At 41.2% G+C, this 13,325-nt stretch overlaps 1 protein-coding gene across 2 annotated transcripts in view; it reads right to left on the minus strand.

The window, feature by feature from the left end:
* The window catches only part of fibcd1a (fibrinogen C domain containing 1a), a 125,458-nt gene that overhangs the window by 23,439 nt on the left and 88,694 nt on the right, over positions 1–13,325 (minus strand). For both annotated transcript variants that reach the window (XM_029717784.1, XM_029717785.1), the window contains one exon: positions 11,837–11,933. In XM_029717784.1, coding sequence (XP_029573644.1) covers positions 11,837–11,933 — 97 coding nt within the window. The remainder of the gene's footprint in view (positions 1–11,836; positions 11,934–13,325) is intronic.

The raw sequence follows: 13,325 nt of genomic DNA on the forward strand, positions 1-13,325 counted from the left end.
ACTTACGAACGGAATGTTCAGAAGCATAGAAAAAGTGTGATTTATCAAACAATCCTACAAGCGTCATACACACACAGTTTGTTTTGCTGATGATTGCATCCAAAACATTGGCTCATCGAGGGCTGTGAGATGCCGATCGGCATGTTGTATGAATTCACAATAATTATTTAATTATTACTCTCACAATTTCAGACATTTTCAACATATACACTGACCATACCAAACATTAGGAACAGCTTCCTAATATTGAGTTGCACCCATCTCCCCTTTGGCCCCCAGAACGACATGGATTTTATGAGGTGTCGAAAGCGTTCCACAGGGATGCTGGCCCATGTTGACTCCAGGGCTTCCCACAGTTGTGTCAAGTTGGCTGGATGTCCTTTGGGTGGGGGACCATTGTTGATACACACTGGAAACTGTTGAGCATGAAAACCCCAGCAGCTTTGCAGTTCTTGACACAAACGTCTACTGCAGTGGGCTAAATCAGGGTCACAGTGTTTCTTGGTAGTCTTAAACAAATCTACTTTTAAACAAAAGTATACACCTCACACACATGGTTATGGGCTTAAAAAAAGAAGACCATGTCAGATATACAGTTGAAATGTATTACATTTTGAGTTTGCATCCCAATAATACACTTTCTATACATAACAGAAGGCTGGTGGTGGGGTTATGGTATGGGCAGGCATAAACTATGGACAATGAGCACAATTGCATTTTACTGATGGCAATTTCAATGCACAGATATACCGTGATGAGGTCCTGAGGCCCATTGTGAGGCCCATTTTTTTTAAAGGTATCTGTGACCAACAGTATTCTGTTGTATCTGTATTCTCAGGGCCTAATGAATTTATTTAAATTTACTGATTTCCTCATATGAACTGTAACTCAGTAAAATCGTTGAAATTGTTGAATATTGCGTTAATATATTTGTTCGGTGCAACAAGTGACATCAATAAGGGATCATAGCTTTCACCTGGATTCACTTGGTCAGTCTATGTCATGGAAAGAGCAGGTGTTCTTCATGTTTTGTGTTTTCCCCATTCTACGTTGACAAGCAGTTCCCTTATTCCACCACTCGGCACTGTGTATACGCATGGTCATGACTGTGCATAAATTTACACACACTCTCAAGCAAACACTCATACAGTGGTGGAAAAAGTACCCAACTGTCATACTTGAGTAAAAGTAAAGATACCTTAATAGAAAATGACTCAAGTAAAAGTAAAAGCCACCCAGTAAAATTGTACTTGAGTAAAAGTCTGAAAGTAATTGGTTTAAAATATACTTAAGTATCAAAAGTAAAAGTATAAATCATTTAAAATTCCTTATATTAGGCAAACCAGATGGCACCATTTTCTTGTTTCTATTTTATTTACGGAAGGCCACGGGCACACTCCAACATTCAGACATAATTTACAAAAGAAGCATGTGTGTTTAGTGAGTCCACCAGATCAGAGGCAGTAGGGATGACAAGGGATGTTCTGTTGATAAGTGCTTGAATTGGACTATTTTCCTGTCCTGCTAAGCATTCAAAATGTAACGAGTACTTTTGGGTGTCAAGGAAAATGTATGGAGTAAAAAGTACAAATTTCTTAAGGAATGTAGTGAAGTAAAAGTAGTCAAAAATATAAATAGCAAAGTACAGATATCCCAAAAAATGACTTTAGTACTTTTTACTTAAGTACTTTACACCACTGCGCTCGTATTGATAAATCTCACACTTTGCATGGAAATGATCCCACGCATGGTTTACCCACAGATCTATGCCTACGCGTGAATGACAAATGACGCCCCTGAAATTCTGTACTGGCTATATGATACTGTAGCGTCAAGAGAAATTCAGAAATAAACAATCAAGCTAAATTCACTCTCAGGAGCGTCAACATCTTATCTTCCAGGGCATTGACTTGATTTTGCCTCCTCTATCACATTTGAAGTTAAGACCCAGGTGCAGACAATGTCGAAGTAACAAAAGTTTATTAATTTGAACACGGGCAGGCAAAGGTACCGGACGGCAGGCATGCTCAGGGTCAGGGTCAGGGTCAGGGCAGGCAGAAAGAACAAAACCTGGAAAACTCAGAAATAGACAAAGCAGGAGCAAAGGGAAACCCACTGGTAGGTTTGAGAAACAAAACGAACTCGCACAGACAGACAGAAAACACAGGTATAAATACCCAGGGGATAATGGGGAAGATGGGCAACACCTGGAGGGGGGTGGAGACAAGCACAAGGACATGTGAAACAGATCAGGGCGTGACATCCTCGGCTAGTCAGGCATCATCTCCCTCTTAGCGCTTCGCAAAGTACACAAGATTAGTCATTACACCTCTCAGATGAAACTAAAAGGAAAAATTAGTGTTGGCGAGTTCTCAACCGCATCAACAAGCTCACACAGACGGAGAGTCAAAAAATCTACCTTTGAAAGTACAAGATGCATTTAATTCAAAACAATTTAAACAATGAATATTTAAGTTGAGATACAGAGGAAACATCGTATGGTATGTGACCAAGATTAGTCAAGGAAAATAGTTAGAGTATCTGCTTGTAGCTCTGTTTATCTCTTTTCCCCAACTTGGAATTGCAGAGGCATGGATTGTATTGATAAAAAGGCTTAATGGTGTGATAGCATATACATTTTATGCAAAATGGGTTGGCCAAAATAACACTGGGGGTTCTAATTTATTTCAGTCCATTTCTGGACAGTGAACAAGCAGAGAGTTACTCGCAGAGTAAGATAAGTAGTTAGTCTAAGACAACAAAGCAGTGCGACAAAAACAACAACACAGAGTTACACATAAACAAACGTACAGTCAATAACACAATAGAAAAAGCAATGTACAGTGTGTGCAAATGTAGAAGAGAAGGGCGGTATGCAATAAATAGGCCAGAGGTGAAATAATTACAATTTAGCATTACCACTGGAGTGATAGATATGCAGATGATGATGTGCAAGTAGTGATACTGGGGTGCATAAGAGCAAGAGGATAAATAACAATATGGGGATGAGGTAGTTCGGTGGGCTATTTACAGATTGGCTGTGTACAGGTACAGTGATGGGTAAGCTGCTCTGACAGCTGATGCTTAAAGTTAGAGAGGGAGATATAAGACTCCAGCTTCAGTGATTTTTGCAATTCCTTCCAGTCATTGGCAGCAGAGAACTGGAAGGAAAGGCGGCCAAAGGAAGTATTGGCTTTAGGGATGACCAGTGAAATATACCTGCTGGAGCGCGTGCTACGGGTGGGCATTGCTTTGGTGACCAGTGAGCTGAGATAAGGCGGGGCTTTACCTAGCAAAGACTTATAGATGACCTGGAGCCAGTGGGTTTGACGATGAATATGTAGTGAGGGCCAGCCAACGAGAGCATACAGGTCACAGTGGTGGGTTGTATATGGGGCTTTGGTGACAAAACGGATGGCACTGTGATAGACTACATCCAGTTTGCTGAGTAGAAGTCAAGGATCGCTGCCCTGCCGAAGTCAAGGATCGGTAGGATAGACCGTTTTACGAGGGTATGTTTGGCAGCATGAGTGAAGGAGGCTTTGTTGCGAAATAGGAAGTTGATTCTAGATTTAATTTTGGATTGGAGATGCTTAATGTGAGTCTGGAAGGAGAGTTTACAGTCTAACCAGACACCTAGGTATTTGTAGGTACATACATTATGGTCAAGATAATTTAGCAATTACAACAATATTTTCACTGTTAGTGACCCCTGCTCATAGCTTCAATGCTATTGTGAGATATTATTCTAGAACAATGAAATACAATGTGTTACATTCTCTTTATCTTTCTCCTTCTCCACCATCCAGAGTTGTTTATAGCGATTTACTTTATGACCATATAAGATTAGGGACTCAGGGAGGGTCTGCAATACAGGGCATACACATATCAGACTAAAAACAGAATTGTAGCTTACATTATTCAATACATTGAGGATAACTTTGCAGTGGCTGTGAACGCCTTATCATTTACCTGCAAGAGCTGTATGTACTTTGAAGGGACTAAATATCAATTTACAACGGACACATCAAGAGAAAAACTTCCCCAGTGAATACCTGGCTGAATCTGGTTCCTGACCAATGGATACAACTCATTTGTCACATCCACAGGGAGCACCGGTTTAGGCATTTGCCATGTCTGCACAAACAACGCTATAAAAACACAGGACATCAGCCCATCTCATCACTTTAAGTAACCAATAGTAATCCAACTACACACATACTGCATAACACTCAGAGGCACTCACACACAGAATAAAACAGACATACTGTGACCATTAGTTTGTCAGCAGTATTTCAATTAACATCAACTGAATGGAAAGACTGTAACGGAAGGGCAGGTGTGTCAAATTAAATCAAATCAAAATGTATTTGTCACATTCTTCGCAAAGACTAGGTGTAGACTAACAGTGAAATGTTTACTTACGGGTCCTTTTCCAACAATGCAGAGTTAAAGATTAAAAATAATAATACAAAAAATGAAATAGTGACACAAGGAATAAATACACAGTGAATAACAAATTACAATACCGAGTAAAAATAACATGGCTATATACAGGAAATACCAGTACCGAGTCGATGTGCAGGGGTACAAAGTAATTGAGGTAGATATGTACATATAGGTAGGGGTAAAGTGACTAGGCAACAGGATAGATAATGAGCAGTAGCAGCATATGTGGTGAGTGTGAAAGTGTGTGTGTGTGTGAGTCACAGGAGGTTGGTGGCTCCTTAATTGGGGAGAACAGGCTTGTGGTAATGACTGGAGCGGAATCAGTGGAATGGTATCAAATACATCAAACACATGGTTTCCAGGTGTTTCATTCCATTCCATTAGCTTCGTTCCGGTGATTATTATGAGCCGTTCTCCCCTCAGCAGCCTCCACTGGTGTGACTGTGAGTGTGTGTGTGTAGTCAGTATACATGTGTGCGCATGTTATGGTTATGTGTGTGTGGGCGTATCTAGTGTGTGTGTGTGTGTGTGTGTGTGTGTGTGTGTGTGTGTGTGTGTGTGTGTGTGTGTGTGTGTGTGTTTGGGTGTCAGTGTAAGTATGTGTGAGTGTGTGGGTAGAGTCCAGTGTGCGAGCATAGAGTCAGTGCAGTGTGTGTGTGTGTTTTGAGGGGTCAATGTGTTTAAACCCAGAGAGAGTAGGAAGAGCGGAGCTGTGAGAGAGATAATGCCTGCAGCTCGCTGAGCAATAGCACTCCATAATGACCACTGTGAGGCCTGGAGCGGGACAAGGCTACACACTAACATAACAAATATCTCCACTAGTTTGGTAAATCTTCAACTGCAATTGAATTTTAAAATACAATGTTCAATAAATATGTTGATAGTATTGTCAATATACTGTAGATGTGTTTCTCATCTATTTGTATTTTTATTTATTATGGATCCCCATTAGCTCTTGCCAAGGCAGCAGCTACTCTTCCTGGGATTTATTATGGATCCCCATTAGCTCTTGCCAAGGCAGCAGCTACTCTTCCTGGGATTTATTATGGATCCCCATTAGTTCCTGCCAAAACAGCAGCTACTCCTGGGGTTCAGTAAAATTAAGGCAGTTATACAATTTTAAAAACGTTACAATACCTTCACAACAGATTTTACAACACATTAAGTGTGTGCGTTCAGTTATTGTGTGTGTGTGTATGCATGTGTCTGTGCCTGTGTTTGTGTCATCACAGTCTCCGCTGTACACCATAAGGTGTATTTGTATCTGTTTTCTAAATCTAATTTTACTGCTTGCATGAGTTACTTGATGTGGAATAGAGTTCCATGTAGTCATGAGGGAGGAGAGATTGACTTCACGCCACCAGAGAAATCTTCACAGTCCCCAAGTCAAGAACAGACTATGGGGGTCGTGAAGAGACCTCTGGTGGCATATCTTGTGGGGTGTGCATGGGTGTCTGAGCTGTGTGCCAGTAGTTCAAACAGACAGCTCGGTGCATTCAACATGTCAATACCTCTCAAAAATACAAGTAGTGATGAAGTCAATCTCTCCTCCACTTTAAGCCAGGAGAGATTGACATGCATATTATTAATGTTAGCTCTCCGTGTACATTTAAGGACCAGCCATGCTGCCCTATTCAATTGCAATTTTCCTGAGTCCCTCTTTGTGGCACCTGACCACACGACTGAACAGTAGTCCAGGTGTGACAAAACTAGGGCCTGTAGGACCTGCCTTGTTGATAACTCTGTTAAGAAGGCAGAGCAGCGCTTTATTATGGACAGAATTCTCTCCCATCTTAGCTACTACTGCATCAATATGTTTTGACCATGACAGTTTACAATCTAGTGTTACTCCAAGCAGTTTAGTCACCTCAACTTGCTCAATTTCCACATTATTCATTACAAGATTTAGTTGAGGTTTAGGGTTAAGTGAATGACTGGTCTCAAATACAATGCTTTTAGTTTTTGAAATATTTAAGAGTAACTTATGCCTTGCCAACGATTCTGAAACAAACTGCAGCTCTCAGTCATTTCAGTCACTGTAGTAGCTGATGTGTATAGTGTTGAGTCATCCGCATACATAGACACACTGGCTTTACTCATGAAGATTGAAAAAAGTAAGGGGCCTAGACAGCTGCCCTGGGAAATTCCTGAATCTACCTGGATAATGTTGGAGAGGCTTTCATTAAAGAACACTCTCTGTGCAAAGAACTATAGGTCATGCATAAAATACTGTCCCAAAGCTAATTCCTCCATTAACCCTACAGTCGATTGATGCACCTGTGCGTCACACGTTGATGTAATTTTGAATATTGAATAGCTCCCTGTGTGTTTTTGCTAGTACTTGCCGTTTCTTGTAGAGGCTGCAGCTCAATCCCCTCTTTCCGGCAATATAAAGTTTGTGAAAGCGGTCTTTTTCTACACATGAGAAGATGCAGACAAGAAAATAGTCACGAAATCGTCTGTAAAACCTGAACCGTTTGAGCTACAAACAAATAAGTGTTGATTGTTTCACTCTACGACATCCACAAGCTTTACGGCAGTCAACTGATCTCGCTGGCGCAGACGTCCTAATTTTGAAGAAGTCTTCTCACAAAACCAACTATTCAGACAGAAACGTTTGAGCTACAAACTAATATGTCACCAATATCAAAAGGGGAGACTCACGAACACGAGTGTCGGTTGTTTTGTGCTACAAAGCACACAGTCATCTGAAGGTAACCCAATACTGGGCTGTAAAAATGGCGCAACTGTCATGCCTGCTCCAGCTCCCGCTCTCTGGCGCTCGAGGGCGCCAGGCGGCCCATCATTACGCACACCTGTCACCATCGTTACGCACATCTGTGCTTTATGGGACTCACCTGGACTCTATTACCTTATTGATTGCCTCCCCTATATCTGTCACTTCCTCAGTTTCTTCCCCGTGTCTGCATTAATGTTGTTTTGTTCCCCCTGTCCAGACACTGCCATTGTTTTGTTTCATGTCCGTTATTTACTAAATATTCACTCCCTGTACTTGCTTCTCGTCTCCCAGCGTCTGTCCTCACAACATCCTGCAAAAGGGGTAAAAAGTGCCACGAATAACGTCACCAAACATGGGTCATTTTTTATATATATACAGTATCTCTTAGATATAGGACAAACACTACAAAACCTTAGTCCTTATGATTTATTTTTGACTGTTTTGCCACAATTTTTATTCAATGTGTTTCTATGGGCTTTAGCAGTAAAGACCAAATTCAATATTTCATCAAATCATTTTGTTATAAATTATTTTTAGACCTACAGGGCTCCTAAAATTCCAAATCAAATGGTTAAATGATAAATTGTATGACTATCTTAAAACAATTCCATATGTTCGCTTAGGAGATATTCCGATCTAAGGGCTTAGACCTACATGAATGGTAGAACACTTAGCTGTGACATAAAGTCTATTTATACTATATGTGTTTTCATATTTAGAAAAGGCACTCTTTGAAATGTGCGTATTTAAGTTGGAAACAAATCATCTAGGCAATTTAAAAAACCTAGCTACAGTACAACAGCTAGCTTAAACAAAGAACAATCACTACCACAATAGCAGTTAGTCCTTAGAGAAAGGAATTATGTAAGTATTGATCAACAGCAGAAAGTCTTGTTACCACATCTCCCATCAGAGTTCAGTGGTTTATAATGGACCCATTAGTAAAAAAAAGTGGGCTGCATAGTGAGGTATGAGAAGAGCTATTCTGCAAAGACTCCATATCCTACTCTCTGTGCAGTTGTTCACATTCTAATGGGCAGAGAGGCAAGGTGACTGAATCATGCACCAAGGCTGAAATTGCTTATCTAAGCTTATTGAAATCAATGGAACTCTAAATCTGAATATGAAAACAAAGAGTACAAGTGAGCGAGGGAGAAAGAAACCAGGGAGTTTGCAGAAGGATTAGGAAGTTACAGAGTCAGCGTTCCATTCAGTGAAACAGGGGCAACGGACTGACAAGACAAACTGTCATGGCCACATCCCACTAGCCTGTTTTCCCTAGCCTGGGTCATGTTCATTACGGCACACAACTGAAAACGTTTTAAAACGTTTTGTTAGTTCCTCAGGCTATCAAAGCTTTCTCTTCACATTGTCCTTTCCAGCAACTATGGTGGCTACCTGGCCAGCACAGCACAGCTCGGCTAGGCTTAGCTCAGTAGTGTGAAAAGGTTATTTGAATTCCAGTCCAAAACAGACCTCCACATCATGGCAATTCATATTGGTGGAAGAAAACCCCAGGCGGATGTGAACACTTAACCTACTATCCTTAACTCACCTCTTCTTAAGTTAATGCAAAAAGTACATTTTAGCAGACGCTCTTATCCAGAGCGACTAAAGTAGTGAATGCATTTCATATATATATATATATATATATATATTTTTGTACTGGCCCCCGTGGGAATCAAACCCACAACCCTGGTGTTGCACACACCATGCTCTACCAACTGAGCCACAGGGAAGACCATGGGAAGTATGCAGTCAAATGAATTATGCATTCATCTCATCGGTGCAAGGCACTTGTTAGACCAAATTCTCACCTCACAGTTTCTCATTTTAATCAGTTGCTATAGCTGAACTAGAGTATTATCGCAAAGAAACATATCCCCAAAAGACATTTGGGTCAAGAACAGTAGCCTACCCAGTTCATCGAAATATGTCACTTCATACATTAACAATAGAGGTGCTTAAAACACCTTCTAATGGACTGTTATTTTTCAGGATGAAGACATTCGCGGAAATTTGGTCCCTGCCTGTCCCTGGAATGTGTGTTCTTCTAAACGAGCAGAGTGATGAGATTGGATCGCTAGCAGCACACTCTATGGCCCTCATTCTCCAGCATGCAGTGCTTAATGAGCAATAAGGCATTACTATGCAGACTGTGATCAACACGCCAGGAGGCATTGGCAGGCATGGCCCATGTCATTAATTAATTACTGGGAGAGAAGAATGTAATATGTGCTGACAGGCCAGGCAGGTAAAATGACTGCAGTTATGTTAGGTGTCGTGTTGTTATGTTATGACTGTCATAATCACGTCATGGCAGTTGTGTCAGGTCCCCCCCACTTGATCTCCTCCTACCTTGCAGCCCACTGGAGCTGGAGCTTAACGTTTGTGTCTACATGCTTGTGTCTCTATGTGTTGGCGCTGGTCATATCTTGGCATGCTGAGTAAAGGTTCTGAGTTTTATAGGAGAATATTGGTATTAAGTTTTTGATCACCAATTTAAATTCCTTATTTGAAAATGACTGATAAAAGAGATTGCTTATTTGAAGTCCTGTGCTAGGTTGGTTTTGAATGAATATGCTAATGCTTTACAAAATAAAAATACGGAATTGCAATTTCAAACATACCCTTTGATGACTTAAAAATACAAATATTAATATTCATATCTCCCCAATATCAAAATAACACATAGTTTCATATTTCAGGCAAATTCTTATGCTGCAAGACAAATTTGTATTTTCCTGAAAGGAATCTGCAGGATCATATTGCTACGACCATAAACAATTATTTGGATAACATCAGTAATAAGTCAGCTAACTTAAACTTATAATATTTTTGATTTAGCAGCAGAATGTGTTAATGTGTGTGTGAGTGTGAGTGTGAGAGTGTGTGTGTGTGTGTGTGTGTGTGTGTGTGTGTGTGTGTGTGTGTGTGTGTGTGTGTGTGTGTGTGTGTGTGTGTGTGTGTGTGTGTGTGTGTAGAAGGTGGGATCATCTTCCAAGTGGAGGTGACAACAGTCTATTCTCAGGCATTTGGACAAGGGACAAGCTTTATCCAGGGGATGGGATCTATGTACAATTTACTGACAGGTCCCATACTAAAACCCTGGATCAAAACAGATGGTGCCCATAAAGTGAATGCTCTCAAAAGTTACGATATTGCTAAAGTTTTACATTTGTCATGTCTCTTGAACCCCTCCTCCTCGATGCTTCCCACAGTACATAAAGAGTGCTCTGCTGTGCCTGTAGGAAAAATAACTTTCATAACATGTGGTGAGCAGCAGTTTTCCTCTTTCCTGCACCTCTCTTGGAGAACTCAATCTTGACATGCTGATGCTTTGTGGCAGGCCTGTCATTTCCAATCCTCCAACCCTGAATTAGGGCTCCGGTTCACTCACTGAGGGCAAACAAAAAACACACAAGCACCCATGCAAGCACACACTACACTCCACCTACACAATCTTGTATTCACATACTTCAGGCCACAAAGAGGAGAGACAGTGAGGACGAGCTGGGTGCCAAACGGGGGGCCTCACCCTGTCCAATCCCCAAATGGCACCCTTATTCCCTATATAGTGCACTACTTTTGATCAGAGCCTGACAGGTGGAATGTACAAGAGGAAACAAACTCAATTATGCCCCTGAAGCATCAGTTTCCCAAAGAGGCAACTTGATAAATGAAACATATATACACTGTATGCAGATTTCTTCTTTTTGATGAGGTAGCAACACCCAGTATTAAATGCCACGAGGAAAAGAGCTATTCAACTTCTTTATATCTTCACACACGCACACGCACACACACACACACACAAACATGCAATTGCTCTCAGCTGGTTCCTTTGGGCTTCCCTGTAGACACTCAGCTAAAGCAAAAGACCAAGTTGTTTGCTACACCAGATGCGTAACTTTTACAGAGCGTGAGACACTCCTACTCATGAATGAAACCTGAGAGGATGGAGCTGCTTAGTGTAACTCTATGCTTCTATGCTTCCCGTGTTGCAGGTAAAATACCTACTGTTTTCACAACAACCCAGTGTAGCTTCTGTGTAAGTGTCACGTCCTGACCAGTATAAGGGGTTATTTGTTATTGTAGTTTGGTCAGGGCGTGGCAGGGGTGTGTTTGTTTTGTGATATCAGGGTTTTTGGGTATGGTTCTATGTTATTGTATTTCTATGTTTTTTCTATGTTGTGTATTTCTTTGTGTTGGCCTGGTATAGCTCTCAATCAGGAGCAGCTGTACATCGTTGTTGCTGATTGGGAGCCATACTTAGGTAACCCTTTTTCCACCTGTCTTTTGTGGGAAGTTGTTTTTGCACTGCGGTATTTTAGCCTGCAAAACTGTTTTGCTGTCGTTCGTTTTTGTGTAGTGTTCCTAATAAAGTAAATATGAGCATTCACATACTCGCTGCATTTTGGTTCACTCCTTACGACGGCCATGACAGTAAGCGTTAATTTGATTCAGCTGTCTTGTCTGCTTGAAATTATTGTTCTAGTGTGTGGAACAAGTTTTGGTATTACACACCTAAATAAAATGTTCTCCTTTCTTCATGGGCAGACTTTGGAAATGTGACAAGAACGTGAAGCGTTATCGAACCAATGGAGGGAGTCATACATGGTACTGGTCCTGTTTATCAGTGCTCACCAAGCCAGTGCTCCCCTGTGATCTTGCCGAAGCCGTCGCGGTATGCGTCCCATGCTCGGAAGAAGTTCACTGCGCCGTCCTCTCTGCGCTGAATAACCTGGGAGGAAGAACATAAGAAACACCCCATATTATTACCATGGCAACATTTCAGTATATTGTTGTGTGAACACGAATGCCCAAATGCAATCTAATCCAGTGCTGTATTAATTAGTGTACACCATATGATTAAAAAATTGCAACAGAAAATGATCTTATTGGACGAGCTCAAGTAGTCCCTACCTGTTTCAGTCTGTTTTCTTCTGTTTGGTGCCTAGGGAATATGAACTTGAATGGTTGGTTTGCCAGCCCCATTTAGTGAAAATACCATCGGAAATTCCATATCATGTCAACATATCTTTCTCCTAAATGTCTCAGACACTGTGCTTGATTGGCATTAGAAACAAGACCAAAACACCATCTGTCACAAGTTTCCGATCATCCTTTAATTCATTTTGCTTTCTTAAAAATGCTGAAAGCTACAAAAACCCATAGCTAACATAAAACAATGCTCTTTCCCCTGAGAGGTTGGTCTTTGTCTTTGGTATGCAACGGTCCTTTTGAAATCAAGAGAAAACAAACATTTTAATGTGAATAACTCCAGAAAGTCTGTGTAAACTGTGTGGTCCATGGTAAGGCTGCTAGGATGCTGATGCATGGCTGGAATTAGAAGTGAGCTTCAGACACTAATTGACTCCTGATCCCTTTATAGACGATTAATCAGTCAGACACTGGATCAATGGCCGATGAAAATGCCAGCGGAGGCAAGGGTCGCCATCAATGTAAATGAGCCTCTCTCTCTCTCTCTCTCTCTCTCTCTCTCTCTCTCTCTCTCTCTCTCTCTCTCTCTCACTCACATGTTCCACACCACCAACCCAAGGAGCCACAGCCAGGAGAGAGGCCACACACACGTTGACTGAAAAACAAATACGTTTTGACAGAGGAACCGTCCAAGTGAAATGTAATTATGATAGTGATACAGTCGGGGCGTAAAAATGCCTCATAGCGTTCCCATCTCTAGCCCAGTGATCCATTGGAGAAGCTCAAGTAATCAATGTTACTAAAGGTAAGGCTCTTTTAAAGCATGTGGAGCCTAATGACTAACTGTACATCTATTCCTCTTTATATATATATATATATATATATATATATTCATACGTTTTACTGTCACACACCGTACACAGGATAGGTGCAGTGAAATGTGTTGTTTTACAGGGCCAGCCATAGCAGTATGATAGGTGCAGTGAAATGTGTTGTTTTACAGGGCCAGCCATAGCAGTATGATAGGTGCAGTGAAATGTGTTGTTTTACAGGGCCAGCCATAGCAGTATGATAGGTGCAGTGAAATGTGTTGTTTTACAGGGCCAGCCATAGCAGTATGATAGGTGCAGTGAAATGTGTTGTTTTACATGGTCAGCCATAGCAGTATGATAGGTGCAGTGAAATGTGTTGT

Source organism: Salmo trutta, chromosome 27 (genome assembly GCF_901001165.1).
Source record: "Salmo trutta chromosome 27, fSalTru1.1, whole genome shotgun sequence".
NCBI lineage: Eukaryota > Metazoa > Chordata > Actinopteri > Salmoniformes > Salmonidae > Salmo > Salmo trutta.